Source organism: Sorghum bicolor, chromosome 5, assembly GCF_000003195.3.
Source record: "Sorghum bicolor cultivar BTx623 chromosome 5, Sorghum_bicolor_NCBIv3, whole genome shotgun sequence".
Classification (NCBI taxonomy): Eukaryota; Viridiplantae; Streptophyta; class Magnoliopsida; order Poales; family Poaceae; genus Sorghum; species Sorghum bicolor.
In genome coordinates, this window is record NC_012874.2 from 66,484,563 (window position 1) to 66,503,167 (window position 18,605).

Here is an 18,605-nt window from a genome sequence, read left to right on the forward strand (position 1 = left end):
ACCACGTCCGGTGTCAGAGGATCGGATGCGTCGATGACCTACTAGAAACATGCAGAAATGCCAACACGTGTCAGACGTTGGCCCAATGTCCGAAGCTTCCAAGGTTAGCGTCAACATTTCATTTTCACAAAAAGCACTGAATCCCGCTTCGCAAGCTCGACAGGAGGGAGAGAGATACCCAACTCCTCTCCACTCTTCAATCCTTGCTCAAATGTGCTAACCACCAAGTGTACCACCTTGTGCACGTGTCTTAGCATATTTTCTCACTAGGTTCTAAATGCATGCACATAATTAATAACACCTAGTGACACTCGATAAACCACTTAGCTAGAGAATTTTTCTCTTTATAGTATGGCTATCTATTCTAAATATGATCACACCCTTTTATGGTGTCTTGATCATCAAAACCAAAATCCTATTTATACCTTTGCCTTGATCTCTATAGGATTTTGTTTCTCTTTCTTCTTTTCTAAGTTGAGCACTTGATCACATTGTGGTCATCACCATCATCATCATGATCCTCTAGGTTCCACCATTTGGCATGTACCAATCTCATCTAATCTACACACTTAGCATAGAGGTTAGTACTTTGAGTTTTATCAATTATCCAAAATGAAACTTGGCCTTTCATCGGGAACCTAAATGGAGGAGGAGAGGGAACTGCAAGACCTGTGCAGCCGTTGGATCTATAGGCCTGGGCTCCTACAACAGCAGCTACAAAGGAAGAGAGGGAGATAGCCGGAAGGGACAGAGGAGCAGCTGGGAAATGGAAGGAAGGAGAGGAGAGGGAGCTGCAGAACTTCAGCAATGGAGGTGTCTGCTGCAGCTGGATGGGAGAGGTGAGAAGTGTGTGTTCTGCTGACTTCTGAGTTCTAACTTATAATTGAGTGAGAGGAAGAGTGTGTGTTCTGCTGACTTATGAGTTCTGAGTAAGTGAGAGGCTGAGGGAGTGAGGGGTAGGAAGAAGAGAAGCCCTAATGGGCTTGGGCCAAAACAGAAGACAACTAGCTAGGCCTAACTCAGAGATGCAGCCCATCCTCTGGCCAGATGACCACACAGTCTTAACGGACTGTACGATGACTAATCGGACAATCAGATTTGTGGATGGTCTGACCGAGCCGGAGGCCCTGATCGAGTACCTGAAGCTGTCCAGGATGATTGCGTCATGAAAACACTGGATTAGAGTATAGTTGACTTAGCCGGAGTTGTTAGAGCGCCTCTGATTTCATTTATATATGTTGCCATGTTGGCTTGCAGGTATTTTCTTCTGAAACATCGTGGGTGACCCATATAAACATGGAAAGAAAAAATTTAGGAGCTTTTAACATAAGGGGAAAAGTCTGCTTTACTAAACCGAATAGTTCACTAATAAGCCTGATTGACGCGTCATACAAGATCTTATTGTCACTACTACACATACATTTTCACCCCTGGTTGTAAATCTCTTATTACCGCCGGTTTTGAGCTTTGGTGATAAAAGTCAACAGTGATAATCAGGCATCGCTGGTTTGCCATTATCACTGCCGGTTTGTGTAACAAGCCAACAGTGATAATGTTTTACCAACCGGCAGCTTTCACAAGCTTAATATAACTGAAGCACTACTTTGTACCGGCTGGTGGATTTCACAGTCTTAAACTGCTAAGACTGTCAGCACCAGTGATACCATTGATGAGCTTCCTAGAAGGGTCAATGCCAGAACTTCAAAGAGTTGAACATCAGTTCAGGCTATCCGAAGGTGCTTACGGTTTGGAAAACCTTGTAATTCTTCAACAAGTTTATCTAAGAATCAGCCAGCAGGCTTCTAAAGCATCAGAGGAGAAAGTGTCTAACATCAGAAGTTCAGTAAGCATGCATTCGAAGAAACCCACAATAGTTGTTGATGAGTACTATGAGTGATGAACATTGAAAACAGCTCTTGTAACTGTAATCCTTGCAATTGTCTGATTATGCCATGACTATGTTTGAATAACAGCCCATCCATGTATCCTCTTTGTGATGTCCAAATAGTATTGTTGATCTGCATTCGAATTGGCAAGCCAATGTCATATGATGTATGAATGAGTGAAACTCAGCAAAAATTTTCTCCTCCAAATACTTGTGTATACCAAATAGTGGTAATCCTTTTTTTTTCAATTTTAAATTTGATTTGTTGGAGCAATTTTGTATTGTTGTTATTACGTTTCTGTGAGTTTTGCGGGGTTCTGACTGTAAATTGGGCAATCCCACTAGTCCAAGCTATCATTGAACTGCAACGGTCCAAATCGTGAACAAGATCCACTGACAAAACCCGTATTCGAGATAAGGAAACGTATTTCATGTCCACCTATATTCACGTTCTCGCTGGGAAGGCGGTTTCTCTATGTCTCCGCACTCCGCTTCTTCAGGCCATCTCCATTCAGAGTTTCATTCAGACTAACAGAGATGCTCCCCCGCCATCGCCATGTCCGCCTCCTCCTCCTCCATCCCAAGCCCCTGCCTGTCTCCACCACGGCCACCACGGCCGTCTCACCTCCGCACCCCGCTCCCTCCTCCTCCGCCGCCGCCTTCCCCACCGCCCCGGACCTCGACCTCGACCCGTCCGCTCTCTCCCCCGACGACGCCATCGCGTCGCTCACGTCCGTCGCGGACAACGAGGGCTCCGCAGCAGCACTAGCGCTCTTCCGCCGCCTGTCCACCCGCCCGGACCTCCGCCACCTCATGCGGCTCTACGCCACGGCCGCCACCTTGTTCGTGGCGCGGGGGAACCTGCCGATGGCGCACGAGGCGGCGCGCGCGATGGTGGCCGCCTTCGCGGAGACCAACCGCCTCCGGGAAGCCACTGACATGCTGCTGGAGCTGCGGAGCCACGGGCTCCCGCTCGTCGTCGAGACCGCCAACTGGGTGCTCCGCGTCGGGCTGCGCCAGCGCCACCACTTCGCCCACGCGCGCCAGGCGTTCGACGGAATGGGCGTGCGCCCCGACGCACGCAGCTTCCGGGCGCTCGTCCTCGGGTGCTGCCAGGAAGGGCGGTTCGAGGAGGCCGACGCGCTGCTGGCGGCGATGTGGCGGGAGGGGTTCTCCCTGGACAGCGCGACGTGCACGGTGGTCGTGCGCGCGTTCTGCAGGCAGGGAAGGTTCAGGGACGTGCCTGGGCTGTTTGGGAGGATGGTGGAGATGGGCAACCCGCCAAACGTGGTGAATTACACCGCGTGGGTTGATGGTCTGTGCAAGAGAGGGTATGTCAAGCAGGCGTTCCATGTGCTGGAGGAGATGGTCGGGAAGGGGTTGAAGCCGAATGTGTACACGCATACGTCGCTCATCGATGGGTTGTGCAAGATTGGGTGGACGGAGCGGGCGTTCCGGCTGTTCTTGAAGCTTGTTAAGAGTAGCTCGTACAAGCCGAACGTGCACACGTACACTGTGATGATTGGTGGGTACTGCAAAGAGGGCAAGCTTGCTAGAGCCGAGATGCTGTTGGGGAGGATGGTTGAGCAGGGACTGGCCCCGAACACAAACACATACACTACGCTGATCGATGGGCACTGTAGAGGAGGCAGCTTCGACCGTGCCTTTGAGCTGATGAATAAGATGAAGCTGGAAGGTTTCCTGCCCAATATTTACACATATAATGCCATTATTGGGGGATTTTGCAAGAAGGGAAAGATTCAACAGGCTTACAAGGTGCTCCGGATGGCCACTAGTCAGGGGCTGTGTCCTGATAAGGTGACATACACTATGCTGATAACTGAACATTGCAAACAGGGCCACATAACTTATGCTCTGGATTTGTTCAACCAGATGGCAGAGAACAGTTGCCATCCTGATATAGACACATATACCACCATCATTGCTATGTATTGTCAGCAGAGGCAAATGGAACAAAGTCAGCAGCTCTTTGACAAATGTCTTTCCATAGGATTAGTGCCAACCAAGCAAACTTATACCTCGATGATTGCAGGATACTGTAGAGTTGGCAAATCGACCTCGGCTCTCAAGGTCTTTGAGAGGATGGTTCAACATGGATGCCTTCCTGACCCTATAACTTATGGGGCACTAATAAGTGGGTTGTGCAAGGAATCAAGACTAGAGGAAGCAAGGGCATTATTTGAGACCATGCTTGATAAACATATGGTGCCATGCGATGTAACTTGTGTCACTTTAGCTTATGAATACTGCAGGAGGGATAAGACAACCATTGCTGTATCATTCTTGGATGGACTGGACAAACGGCAACAGGCTCATGCTGCAGATGCACTAGTTAGAAAGCTCAGTGCTGTTGACAATTTGGATGCTGCTAGTCTTTTCCTTAAAAATGTTCTGGACAAGCATTATGCTGTTGACCATGCAACTTATACAAGCTTCATCAATTCATGCTATGAAAGCAATAGATATGCTCTAGCTTCTGAAATTTCTGAAAAGATCTCAAAGCGGATTTCTGGCTTTAAGAAAAAGGATGTTGCAGTTATTGCTTGACTTGCAAGAGCAATCCGAATTTCTCCCACTCATACAGCATAGAAATCGCTCGATGTTCCTTTTTAGCACAGCTTCTATGCCTATCAATGGCTGTAAATGGTATGCCTTTCTTATTTGGTGCCATGAACTACAATATAAAGTTTTTTCAGTATTACTTTGTCAATTTTTTGCTCTTGCATACTTGATGATCGTATAAAATATCCATGTCAAGGTTAAGATGACCAAATATTGATTAATTGATTGGATAAGAGCTGTTTGAGGATTTGTATGGGGTCTGCTTTTGCATAAACCATGTGAGTTGAAAGAAAGTAAGTTGTTCATATGGGCACACAAATTGTTATATCGTCAGGACTCAGGACCATAGTAGTATTTCATTTGAGCCTTATTTTCATTTGTTTGATGCAACTTTTGTGAATCCTTATATTTCTACAGGGTAACAAGTCTTTCTTAAATACTCTGAAGATATCAATGTTATGTGATCTGCATCATGTATGATGGAGTTAAGGTTAGTTTACCCACGGTACCTTGTTCTCAAAAATGTATTTGATATTACACTAATTGAAACACTTGCACAAGCAGATGCTTCTTATCTCTGTTCTACTCCCTTGGTCCCAGAAAAGATGCAATTCTAGGTCTGGTCCAAGTCGGCCTATCTTAACTTTGACAAGTTTATAGAAAATAGTATCAACATTGATGACTTCAAAAAGGTACGCTATGAAAATATATTCAATGATACATATTTAGTATGTTAAATGTTACTATCTTTGTATTGAAGTTTGGTCAAACTTTAGAAGGTTTGACTGGACACTATTCTAGAATTGGATCCTTTCTGGGATGGAGGTAATACTTTCTAACTTAACTGTTGTTATGTGAACCTCATTGATGGTGTCAGTCTTTCATAGTTATAACTGCTAAGTCAATTCTTCATCCCCAGTTAGACAAATCTCTGTGATTGTCGGTATTTCAGCGAACTGTTGCTGTCTACACAAATATTGATTGTGGGATTTCTCCATTTGCTAATTCTTAATTGAAGATGTCTTATGTTTTAGCTCTTTTTGTGGGTCCTTATGAATATGTTTGATTCTAAGTTCCACATGTTTATTTTCTGAAACCTCAACCTCCATAGTCCATATGATCATTATTTGTTTCTTGTATTTTATACTTACATACTATCTAGTCGAAAGGAAAGTTACTGCATGGTGTCAATCTAGACAAGGTTCCATTCCACTGGTCCTGCCATACTTACTACTGATGGTTCTATTTCATTGTTATAAGATAACTGCAATACAGCACGCTGTGAGTAAAGTTCTCGTTATATGATTGCTGAAGTTTTTGGCTTTTTAAGCTAAATTTTGAATTCAAGGCTTTAATTTTTACACACACACAACAGAGAATTTCAGAGTTATCCACTAATACAGAACGCAATTAAAATGTAGAACAGTCTATAGTCTTAATATACACATGGTCTAAGCTAGGTGTGGTCCTATCGCTGTATTAACAGCATTTGGATGGAGTTACTTGTGCAAGCTATTACATCAGGACCTTATAGACTATTCCTAAATCCTAATAGTCAATATTTGTAGTGCGTACTCCTGAAATTTCCATATAGCCTTTCTACTTAAGGAACGAGTGAAAATCATGTCACTTTCTTATGACAGCTCATCTGCCAGTTGACAACTCAATGGCTTCCTGGATGTTTAGAGACTCTTCACTGAAGTTGAATAGTTTTCCCTGTTGCCTCATCTCATGCTGTTGTCGTCGTTGGAGCTCAGCCAGCTGCCATTCCTCCCACCGCTCTGCTGGGACAATCTCTCCTTCCAGCATCTGCACGACCTCTGACATTGTAGGGCGTTGACTAGGTTCCATGTGGGTGCAGAGAAGTGCTATCTGGGTAACCTTCTCCAGCTCTTCAAGGTTGTAGACGCCACCTAGATTGCGATCTACTAGGTCGAGTAGTCGCCCTTCTTCCATCCATAGCTTGACCTTCACGATCGCAGTCATTTGAATCAACTCATGAATTTAAATATTGTTTCCTTAAGAGGGGACAACTATGTGAACATGTGAACCAATGTTTGACCAGAAAATGTAAGATGATTGCATGGTTATACCTAGTTGCTACTGATACTAGATTTCAGATTACTACAGTTTGCAAAATTTCTGCTTAGACCTCAACATGCGACTCAGTTTTTCTTGACCTCTCAGTAACACTATGCACCTGATATGTACCGATTTACTCGTACCAATAGGATCTTGTAATTATCCTACCTGATCAATGAGCATGATCTCCCCTGCTTCTTCCATACGGTCAGGATGGAATGCAATTGCACGCTCTCCTGTCACAATCTCTAACAGCATGACACCATATCCATAGATATCTGTCTTCACTGATGGCCTTCCTGTCTTTATGTACTCAGGAGCTATGTGGCCCATAGTCCCACGAACCCCTGTTGTTACTGTATTCCTCCCTATGTCCATCATCTTGGCTAACCCAAAATCCCCTACCACTGCTTCGAAGTTCCCATCAAGCAGGACATTTGCAGCCTTGACGTCACGGTGGATGATCTTGGGATTGCAGTGCTCATGAAGGTATTCCAAACCACGGGCAGCACCAAGAGCAATTCGCATTCTTGTAGACCAATCTAATACTGGTTCATTTAATTTTATATCTGCATTGCAATCATTGTTAACATATTTGAAAATATGAAGGATACAGGGAAAATTACTATGTTACCTAAGTTGTTTGAAACTTCTATAGAATACTGGATAAAAGTTAGAGAAAGTTCAACTATGTATCCTTTTTTTAATGCTGCGTAGTTTCAGCATCAAACATTTACTGCATTCACTCCTAGTCTTTAGCAATATGTTAGCTCATTGATACAACTATATGCTTCAATGGATGAATATGAGCGAAGGACAGCCAAACAGACATAGCCATGGCCCATGGCCTAGTATGATTAAGATATATAATGAGGAAGTGATGATCATATCTTAGTTTACCTCTTAAACGAGAAGCAACACTAAGATTCTCCATGAAAGGGTAGACCAAGAGCCTCTCTGTTGGTGTTGTACAGAATCCTATCAACCTTAATATGTTCTTGTGCACAGCAATGCTTATCAATTCAACTTCTCTAAGGAAAGCCAATTCCCCTTCATGCCTCTCCACATTGAATAGTCGTTTCACTGCAATCTTTATACTGTCTGGACCTGGAAGAACTCCTTTATACACCTTACCAAAACCACCCTTGCCAAGAACATTTTGTTCACTGAAATAGTTGGTTGCAATCTGAAGCTCTCGCCATGAGAACCGCTTTATTTGCCCAAACTCAAGCATATGATCATTCTGACCTGGAATCGTTGAACATGTTTATCTTTTATCAGATAAAAGAAGTTGCATATTTTCTTTCAGAATACGTAACATATTGAGTCATTTCAATCCATGGAAACATGTTTTCCTCATTGAAAATCACCACTATGGTAATTATTTAACAAACATAGTTATGCTGCTGGACAGACCTGACACGTCAATGAAGATTTCAGGCCGATAACGCATTCTTTGCCACCATAGCAAAACTAGAGCTACAGTTACACAAAGAGTGACTGCTCCAGCAATGCTTCCAATAACCACCTTTAGCTTGGAATTTTTCGATCCACCTAAATGTATTAGCAAGCATTCATTCTGAGAAAATTGCCCTCAGTTTCCCTCCAAATTTAGTCTCAATTTGTCACTATGGTTTACCAGATTTTCTAGCAATTACCTGTCATTGTGCTACCTCCTTCACATGGAAATAAATTTTGGCCACAATTCAAGTGGTTGCCTGTAAAGCTGGGAAGCAAAACTCATCTACTAAGGATACTGTAAAGTAGCACACATGAAATGATGAATTTTGTTTCTGTAATCTGCTTTCCTACATATATATGACATACTTGTAATGAGCCGCCTGAAGTAGATGTTGTGGGATTTCACCGCTAATATTATTATATGCTAGATTACTGCAAAATAAATTGAGTTATGTTACATGACAATTGAACAACTATTCACTTTCTTGAATGGACTAATATAACGGCACTAGCAAGTATGACAGCAGGTAAATTTGACAGGTTTTACTTTTACATCTTGTCGCCATGAAGGAAAAAAAACTTACATATCATTCAATGATGGAGGATTTGAGAAAGAGCTTGGGATATTCCCACTTAAATGATTGTGACTTAGATCCCTGCACAAGTTATCATTTATCACTCAGGGTTTCTTTATCAGTCATAATAACATGGGTCATGGCTGACTTACAGAATTTGGAGTTTAGAAAGTTGTCCAAGGGAGTCTGGTATCGATCCATTTAAATTATTTCTTCCAAGGTTTAGAATTGTCAAACTTGATAGGTTTCCAAACTCCGGAGGAATCCCTCCAGTTATGTTGTTGTTATCCAGTTTCCTGAAACATAGTATGTACCAAGCAGCAAGTTTATCCATCTAGTATGCAGACATAATTTTATGTATGATTGGACCTATTTTCATGGGCACCAAATGTTGGATACTCAAAAGAATACATGGCTATGGGCAACTTACAGCTGCTGTAAAGTTGTTAGCTTAGCAATGCTGGGTGATAAGGTTCCTGTTAACCCAGACGAGCTCAAAGTTCTGCAAACTCATAATGAGAAACTAAGCAAATAGTTATGTGAACACAAGCACACAGCTTACAAGCTTATATAATAGTAAAATTAGGAAAGAATAGAGCATGAAACAATTCCATTCAAATGAAAACTCTTCTCCTTTACAAGTTGGGTTTAATCACTTTAAACATAGTCAACTGTTAGAATTGGAGATTTCCTTATCTTCAATGACCATAATGTGAATTTTCTACCTTTGACAGTAATGGAGTTCCAAGTCTAGAAAAGCTGAGATGAATAGGCTGAACTTACATTGTTGAAACTTTGTTGTCCTGACAATTAACATATTCCCAGTAGCAGGGGCTCATTTGATTATCCTTCCAATCACTAAGGACACCACGGTTATCGACAAGTTGCATCTTCATTTCAACCAGTGCTTCGACTGCAGACAAAACAGTCTTATTTCTGGGGCCCAAGGTAGACTCAAGTTCTCAAAAAGTGAAATACTTCTTATTGAAATCTATTCAGTGCCTCACATGCAATTTGGAATCTGTAGCACTTAAATACACAGGGCATGGCAGACTATATTTCACAAATTGGAGAGATATATATATTTCAACCAAAGAAAATGAAGTGCTCAATAGAAATGCTTTTATGTCCCTCCTTGTGAGAATATTACAAGGGCACTAATTAGTGGGGTCAAGCAGGTAGTCTGACCATTCCTGGTATGCATTATTATCTATTGTGCAGATTTCTTCTAGAGTTTCTAATTCAAAGATTTGACTGGTGACAGACAGGGAGCCAAACGTCTAAGATCCACTTATGTGGTCAGTAGAGATAACCTAGTCCATAGCAAATAATTTGTATGCCTCTGATGAAAGCTTGTCACTCAGAATCAAAGTTTCAGTTTAAATATATAAATTACTTATCTAATGCCAGCTAATGAAGAACATCCTATTTGGCAAAAATGTTAACTGCCATAGCCATACCTTGGGAGTCGACAGCGAGACAAAGTGAAGACTGTTGGCATCCCAACATAAGTAGCACAAAAGCTAATAGCTTCATTATTTCTGAATGTCTCATCATGATTTTTTTTTTCAGGAGCAGATGCACTGCTGAATGTACTCTGATTTTGTTTACTTCAGTAAAAAGAAGAAGCCCTTGTGAAGTGAAATGGATGCTAGACTGCTGCATCAATGAAACAAAGTGTGTAAGAAGAGAGCAAACAGAGAAGAATGGAAGGCAAATGCTCAGAGAAGTGTATAAGAAGAGAGCAAACAGAGAAAAATGGAATACAAAGAAATCTGTCATGGTTCACAGCTGGAGTTCTGGAAGCAAGATGGAATGGTGTAACAACATGCCAAGAATCTCATTAGCACAATGTTTTTGTTGAGGATTATGTACAGTGGTCTAAGTTTATTTGTGACTTCTTGTATGAAAAAAAAGTGTATCCTATCTGAGAGTGGGAAAAGATTTGTATGTGTGAAATGAGTCTCGGTGTGGTAACTGAGCTTCAGTAGCTCAATAGTATTCAGAAAGTTTCCTCTGATACATTTCTCAGAAAGAAAAGTTCACCCGGCATAGATATTTACATGTACCTCCAGAATCCGGAGCCAGTGAGATTATTTGTGTCTAGATGGAACCTAATGACCATACATACCTTGTCAGTTCTACAGCCAGCCCCTATATTCTCATCCATGATAAAAGCTCCCCTTTTTATTTAGTAATCACGTAGTGGGATGTACAGCAAAGCAGAGTTTCTTCCAGTTGTGCCAGCATCAAGATTCGTTGAGCAGTAAGCATGTTTTTATCTCTCCTTTTTTGGCGCTTAAAGGTCACTTCCTAGTTCCTACTCTGTTTCAAGAACTTGGGATCATGATATGCATGCAGGTGAACTTTCTCACTCATTTCCTCTCCATTTTGTTCTGCAGGTGGAAGCTTCTGGTCGCTAGAGGCAGTGTTTTCCTGTTTGGTAGTGTTTGGGCTGAAACAAAGCTTTACTATCCTTCCATTGGTTTCGCCACAGAAGGCAAGCAAGAAGCAGAGGCGGCTATAACCCCTCTGAAGCAGGGGAAACGGCTCTAATGGAGAGGAAGCAATCCAGTCAAGCAAACAGGTACTGGAAGAGGAGGAAGAAGACGACGATGACGAACAAGTCAACAGGCAATACTTGTATGTGAGCAACTTAGCATGCAGCAAGGAAGACCGGCAAGAACTAGCAATCAAGTCAAGCAAACAGATACTCAAAGAAGACAGACGACGAGCATGCATGCAGCAAGGAAGACAGACCGGCAAGAACTTACCAAGAGAAGGGGGGAGAAGCATCAGTCAGGTCTATGGTGCACCCAGCTTCTGAGAACTTTCTCTGAGCGACTGAGCCTCAGGAGTTATAACGAACACTCAGTTGCGACTTGGGAGACATGGAGAAAGGATAGTGGAGAGAAGCTTCAGCACTGAGCTGAGAGAGACTGAGGAGACAATTGGATGGTCAAATTTATCGGGCCACTCCCTGAACGTCGAAGCAGGAGGTAGGTAATCCTGACCATCTCATTGGATCACGCGCGAACGGCTCGGATTGGCTACCGTAGAGATTCTCCACTTGTAATCCTAGGGCTGTCAGTCAATACTTGGCTCAAGTACCCGTATCAGCACGGAGATCTTTATCCTACTAAATTATCCCACTAGTAGATCTTCTAATCTCATAACATGGTCCTATAACTACAATCTTTTGGGCATAAGATTTTGTTAGGAGTAGTAGAGCAGGTTGAATAGGAGTAGAAAAGAAGAGGAAAGGTGAGCATAGCATAGGGTGCTGAATAAATAGGATTGGGGTATGAGCCCAAACATTGTTTAAGACGACTATGATTGCTCTCCCCCATTGACTTGCTAATGGACAGGGAAATTCACCCAAACTACCCTGACTTTTCCATATATTTTCTTGCAGCATCCAGGTCCCACACAATTATGGTAGGACTACTTGGAAGAATATCTGACGTGGATTCAACCATGGAAGAAGTTTTTGTTTAACACAAATCAAAATTAGTGGAGCAAGTGAACTGAGCTGCATAGTAGATAAGTCTAACTGTGACACTGTACCTACTGATGTTGCTTCTGTTGAGGCATTTATTATTCCCAGATACTGAAAGTCTGAAACGACGATACGTGGATGACAAATTAGAGGGTCGTCAGTCTTCTGCTCTGTGTGTTTGTGCTTACTCGGCCAAAATGTACCTTTCATGATGACAAGGGCCCATGACACTAAAGATTGTTGAGTGTATGCATTTGTCTATAAGCTCCACTCGATTAGAGTTCATCCCTTCTTAGATTAATCGTGTGTTGTTATCAGTACAGTTATTAGCAAATTAAAGTTTTAACTAATTATAGAGTAAATTTATCCGGCACTAACTGCTGTCTGTATTATTCTACTGCAAATTGGCAAATAACCTATGGTTGCAACGTTCCATGCTGTAAAATACAATATATATGTATAAAATTAGTGCTTTTGACCGTTGACTCAGCTACATAATCTTGTCCAGATCAGCTTTCACTGAAACTTCAACACGTCAAGCATACTGCAGTTTTCCTCAGTTTTCTTTCTGGATGATTGTGACACTGAGTTATCCAACTCGGCTTCAAGAATGCTATTGCTATATTAGTATCAAAGGTGCATCTTCTAGCACTGCTAGATTAGTTGAAAATGTTGTATCGATTATTGGCAAGCTAATCCATTCCTAGACACTTTTGTTCTTAACATTTTTTTTCTCAGCATAAGAACACATCCAATAGTTCATGAAAAAAATGGTAAATCTATGAGTTTTTTAAGAAGCTTAAAAAGTAAAAAGCATATTTGTTGGCTTTCTCCAACCATTTTCAATATCTTACTCCTAAAAGCTAAAATACAGTTTTGCATCAGAAATCTAGACTATTTACAGATCACCTCCAACCACTTTTATACTTCCATGTCCAGATGTTCTTCCGCCTCCAGATTGGTATTCAATCAGGTGTATATTTTCGCGCGGTTGGATCAATTTTTTCAAGTGGAGAAAAATTGAGAGTTGCAATAATAAGTACTTGGTGGACAGAGATTTTTTTAATCTTGTCAAAAAAATCAAGACTAAGGGTGGGCTTTATAGACTCTTAGAGATGCTCTAACAAGGAATTTAGTTCTCCCATTCCAGGAAAAGAAATAAAAAAGGAAAAGAATCTGCTTTAATTTGCCATCCCATTTTATTATTTTTCACAGCTGGTGATAACCTCTTGTTTGTCTCGTCTTATCCTTATGTCTACATGTATTTTAACAAAAGTAAAGTGATGGTTGAAGCAGAGGTACAACAGGCTCTATGCATGGCTTCAGTTGACATGTATGTGTCTGTGGGTGGCTGGTTTTCTTACAAAATATAACATGTAATATTATTGCAATTAAAAAGCCAAAAGTCTAGATTATTCATGAAGTAAGGACACATGGGATGAAACAAGAGCTGACATACCTACCTTAAGCTAAGGTAACTATCTATGTCGAATAATACTAAATGCAAAGCTATAGTGACAAGAAAAACTATTATTGAGGATGGAAAATGTATCGAACAATTACAACCGAAGTCTATCATGATCAAATAGAAGATTACAAAATATTTATAGGAGTATTGTGTTCAAAGATAAACAAAAGATACAGAGAACTTACAAATACTGTAATTTTGATTGGTCGTAAGCACCAAATTTGTGCACAAACTATTAATGTTCATGTGCCTTCTAAAATACATGTCTCCTAAAATTGCTAGGTTGTGTAGGAGCACATGTTGATGTACTAAGTGCTTCATAATTCATGTACATGAGTGTTTTTTATCAAATGAAAAAGAAGAAACACATGCCTATAATTTAATTTATTTGGTATATAGAAAAAAGCTACCTGCAAGCAAGCGTGGAATAAGAATGCTTTACAATGAAGAAACGTTTGGACATTAAACAAGAGAAAGAGAGAACTATTCGTGGAAAAGGGCCAAACATGTGTGTCCTACAGCTCAAAGATTCAATCTTAGCCTCAAACCATTTTTTTTTGATAATTCTTAGCCTCTAAAACAAACTAGATAACACAACACTAAAGCAAGAGTTATGTTCTTTGCATCGATGCCGGCCCAAATCGGTGGCCTACACCTCATAGATTGAAGGTTAGCCACTAGATCACCATCACAGCATAACAAAAAACAATGACCAACAAAATCTTTCGTGAAATCCAAAGGTCTACAAAAGAAAAATCTAGTGCAGTGTTGGGAGGAGGGGGACGCATATATTCTGTTCCCACTTCAGTCTAGGCCGTGCCTCACATTTTGCTCCAAAGCCATCCTCATCCAGCTCCCCTCCCATGGAAGCAATCATCCATGGCCTATTCGTCACTTCAGAGTCGAGCTGTCGTCCTGAGAATACGCGGGATTCCATGTCCTTTGGATGGTTTCTTCATTCCAAGCTGAATTCATGGCACACGCACAGAAAGCGATCGAGTCCTGATGCTCTTTGGCAGAGAGACAAGATTGAGGCCGTGTTTAGTTACTGAAGGGAAAAATTTCGCGACACGGTAGTACTTTCGTTTGTTTGTGGTAATTGTCCAACCATGGATTAACTAGGCTCAAAAGATTCGTCTCGTACATTTCGATCAAACTGTACAATTAGTTTCTATTTTTGTCTATATTTAATACTCCATGTATGCGTCTAAAGATTTGATGTGACGGAGAATCTTAAAAAGTTTTGAGTTTTGGGATGGAAAACAAGGCATGAAGGGCCGAAAGGAACCGAAGGACAGTCGACAGGGCATGCAAGTATGGATTGTGAAGACAACCCCATGGCACACGTTCAGCGTGTCAAACCAGTCACCCAGCATGACTGTGTGTGGGGTTGGTGTAAAGGCTGCTGCCTTTTGAGCTTTTTTGGGACGACTGTGAGGGTCGGTTGAATAGAATCACTGGTATGTATTTAGTACAGATTGGGCATAAAACCATATACGGTTTATTCAAATTTTAACTTGAACTAAATCATAGTTAACGAAGCAAATTAATCCTCTTTAAACACTTGAAATAAATTATAGAGGTTCACGAGCAAACCTCTCTCCTCATACAGTAAAGGGGTGTAGGTAAACGGAGATGTATTTGTCCTCACAATTTTAATTCTTCACTGGAGCAAAATGGAATTGTTGGTGTATGCAGGAACACAGGGAAGTGGCATATATGTGAAAGGCACCTCCAAGTCTCCGTCTAGTTGCCCTCCTTCATACGGTGAAGTGCCTAGGATGTCCTTTTCTGATGGTGCCATGATAAACCCTCTGCTTTTCAAACTATTAGTGATCTGTCAAGATTCTGTTTTTTTTTCTCCTCATCAGCAAAACAATATTTCTTTTTTTAGGTGTGTTCTAAAGCACTTGGATATGCCTAATTAGTTGCATTTTTTTTCCAAGAACGGCTAGATTAATTAAAATCCCAATTACAGCATGTTTTTCCATTCACTTATTTGAAGGGTTGAATAAAAAAAATACGGTAGTGGAACTAATTAAATGTTTTTTGAAAAGTCTTTTTTTTAAACGATCAGATTTAGAAAAATATCTTATCAGTTATTTAAAAGTATTTTACTAATAATATCTATTAGGCATCATAAATATTGTATACTACAAGCATACTTCACGTTGCCACAAAAATTTCTTAAAAACAAGTATGTTATATATACATAACATTACTATTAGCATTATGTATATTGTGTATATATATGAATTTGACTTGCATATTATTTTATTATATCAGATCTAGAAAAAAATCGGTAAGCTAAGAGAAGAAAAACCGTTAGAATATTTGATCACATTATAGAAGACTTGTACGTTAATACATTAAAGATTAGAAGTATTTCAAATAATAGTAGAGATGATGTGAATATTTTTTTTAATTAATAAGGGATAAAATGAATAGCTTGCATGAAAGGATTGTAAATTAGTGGACACTTAGTGGGAATGATGTGGATACCCTACATAAAGAGATAAAACATCCTAGTGGGATCACTTAGTGATGAATGATGTGAACATTTTGTATGAAGAGATAAAACATCTAGTGTGGTTTAAGAGTAGTAGGGAATAATGTGGACACCGCATGAAGAAATAGAATATCCTATGGGGTCATTTAGTGGTGAATAATGTAGACACCTAATATAAAGAGATAAAACATCTAGTGGGTTTTACCTTTATAAAAACTAGAGGATTTCCCGCACGTTGCCGCATGTATAAAGAAGGAATATCAATAGGTTAGAATGTGTATTACCTAGTTGGATAGCTTGTATGTTTATAGAAATAGGTGACTTATTGACGTAGACATTACAATCGCATGAGCTAGTGGATTGCCTAGTTAGACAACTTGCATATGGAGAGAAATAAATAGTAGAATTTTGCTTTTATAAGAGTATAAGATAAGATAAGATACATAGATATAGATATTTAGCGTAATATAATAACGTTTAACTTCTAAAAACGAGATCTGCAATTATTTCGTTCGAAAAGAGTATGAGAAACCCTTCTAATAAATAGGGCACGTATTGTTTGCATTCCCACAGTTATGGTTAGAAAATTAGCCACCCAACCAAACATACCCATATTATTTGCATGATTTCACTTGTTCACACACGTGACAAAAGAAAAAATAGAAAAAATAAAATGATTATTTTTTGGGGTAAGTAAGTGGTTATTCAAAAGGGACCTCTCCGTCACTAGTTCTTAACCACACTGAGACAATGCTTGATTTTCTAAATAGAGAGAAAATTGCATGAGTGAAAAAGGAAACCCACCAACCAACTAGTTGCCCTCCTTCATAGGGTGAAAGACTTGGGATGTCACTTTATGATGGACCTAGATGCACTGCAATAAAAACCAAACCAAAATTACTATATATATATATATATATATATATATATATATATATATATATTCTTTCAAAAGATCTTCATAACTTTAGTGAAATCATCTTAGATTACATGTACTCAATGATGGACTGAAGAAACAAAATAGCTGTTAAAAAATGACGACTGGCCTCACATTTTCGATCAACATCCCCAAATCGAAGGAAAAGGTACACCGAAAATCATGACACATTGAACCACAAGATTGGATTTGAGAGGTCAGTAGCACAAAGTTTTCGCATACATATGTGCTCATCATCACAACAAACATATATAGCACTGGTCATTATCTGAATTTAAAGAGGAAACCGTCCTATCCAGTAGTATCCATGTCTTTGGCCACTTCAATTATTGTTAGCTGTTCTGTCGTGAGAACAGAACACACTGGATTCCACCTGCTTTTTGTCTATTCATTCACATATCTGTGACTGAAGTTGAGCCCTTAATTAGCCCCGAGTGTATGTGTACAATATCACGAGTGCAAATGAGCGGATGCAAATTAGCATGGACTGTGGCCAACCACAGCCGTTGCTCACAAAACCAAGAAGCGGTGACAGGTTCATAAAGAATATGCTTTTGAAAGCAAATTTCAGAAGCAGCTTACGAAGTCTCGTTATGCAATGTTCTCTAAAGAAACAATGGCAATAGGTCATTAGGTCAGAGCACTACTGCTACATGATATGTGCAGGTCGTTGTCCCTACTAGCGTTTTCTGCTCGTGAGAATAGATTCTCATCAGTCCAAGTTGCTATCTGAAAACAAGGACAGAAGCTGGAAGATTTTCAGAAGCTTCCAAATGAGCTGTAATTGACATGCATGGTTAGAAATGTAGTGGTGACTTGCTGTTCGTGATGTCCACATGACCACATATATATCAATATTTATCATGTCCATTAATCTGTTCAACCTGCAATCTGATCTGAATGCTTCCGGATTATGTCAGTGTCACATGTTCCGATCCGCTCCTGAATATTTTGCCTCTTTGATAGGTACTGCAAAACATCATACTACATAGATCATCTTGCAACGTCACCCACTTTGGAAATTTCCGAGGATATCCAGGAAATAAGGATGGAAAAACACTCTTTTCCTAATCATGTCCGGACGCAATCGTCATTTAAAATCCTGAAACATGACTGATGTAGAAGTGGAAACATGACAACACTAACTGAAATTCCGGATTAACAAGCAACGTATGCAGACACGTTTTCAGGCTTGATTAAGCTAAGGATGGAACAACGCATATAGACAAGTTGTAAAGCAGCAATCGGAGATCAAGTGGGAGCTCAGTTGTCAGGACCCCAAGTTCGTCAGCACCTTGTCCTCATCTCCTCACTGAAATGGGTACACTGATAAGTGCAAGATTTGTAATTATTCAAAAGAGACATAGAAAAGATTCCTCAGAAGCAAAAACATGAGAAAGAGCTAAAACATTTGAGATGGATTCTCGTTTATTGCAATATCGATGATTCCCATGCTGAAGATCATTAACTTCATAACCACTATCCATCTGTTATTTTGCTTACTTTCCATGCATATCCCTGCCAAAGCATTAAGAAAATGTATCACCATACTTGAGCTTTTTATGGCTTTATGCTGTCAAAAAAATTGTACCTAAGAGCAGGTTAT

At 40.3% G+C, this 18,605-nt stretch overlaps 2 protein-coding genes across 6 annotated transcripts; one reads left to right on the plus strand and one right to left on the minus strand.

Annotated features, from left to right (window-relative positions):
• Positions 2,404 to 12,380, plus strand: LOC8066709 (pentatricopeptide repeat-containing protein At4g19890). Of its 5 annotated transcripts, none has more exons than XM_021461263.1 (7): positions 2,404 to 4,552; positions 4,665 to 4,761; positions 4,886 to 4,958; positions 5,033 to 5,160; positions 10,159 to 10,891; positions 10,989 to 11,585; positions 12,002 to 12,380. In XM_021461263.1, exon 1 carries the CDS (start codon positions 2,423 to 2,425, stop codon positions 4,451 to 4,453), a length of 2,031 nt encoding a protein of 676 aa, XP_021316938.1. In that variant the 5' UTR covers positions 2,404 to 2,422; the 3' UTR covers positions 4,454 to 4,552; positions 4,665 to 4,761; positions 4,886 to 4,958; positions 5,033 to 5,160; positions 10,159 to 10,891; positions 10,989 to 11,585; positions 12,002 to 12,380. The 5 variants fall into 5 exon arrangements, with proteins under 5 accessions (XP_021316938.1, XP_021316937.1, XP_021316936.1 ...); XM_021461262.1 differs by having other exon boundaries at positions 10,159 to 10,852; XM_021461261.1 differs by having other exon boundaries at positions 10,159 to 11,585.
• On the minus strand, positions 5,843 to 11,499 carry LOC8066710 (probable LRR receptor-like serine/threonine-protein kinase At5g10290). The gene is made up of 12 exons (XM_021461265.1): positions 11,361 to 11,499; positions 10,047 to 10,245; positions 9,370 to 9,499; positions 9,017 to 9,088; positions 8,739 to 8,882; positions 8,596 to 8,667; positions 8,378 to 8,443; positions 8,209 to 8,276; positions 7,967 to 8,104; positions 7,451 to 7,798; positions 6,719 to 7,119; positions 5,843 to 6,436 (listed from the first exon to the last, which is right to left on the minus strand). The coding sequence occupies exons 2-12, from the start codon at positions 10,141 to 10,143 to the stop codon at positions 6,113 to 6,115; spliced, it is 1,860 nt and encodes a 619-aa protein (XP_021316940.1). The 5' UTR covers positions 10,144 to 10,245; positions 11,361 to 11,499; the 3' UTR covers positions 5,843 to 6,112.

Excerpts from the sequence above, each read along its gene's own strand:
- LOC8066709 (XM_021461261.1), top strand. The coding sequence starts at position 2,423 with ATGCTCCCCCGCCATCGCCATGTCCGCCTCCTCCTCCTCCATCCCAAG.
- LOC8066710 (XM_021461265.1), bottom strand. The coding sequence starts at position 10,143 with ATGATGAGACATTCAGAAATAATGAAGCTATTAGCTTTTGTGCTACTT. Across the intron at positions 8,444-8,595 it reads CCTCCATCATTGAATGATAT|TAATCTAGCATATAATAATA; the intron begins GTAAGTTTTTTT and ends TTTATTTTGCAG. Across the intron at positions 6,437-6,718 it reads AGATCATGCTCATTGATCAG|GTCAAGCTATGGATGGAAGA; the intron begins GTAGGATAATTA and ends GCGATCGTGAAG.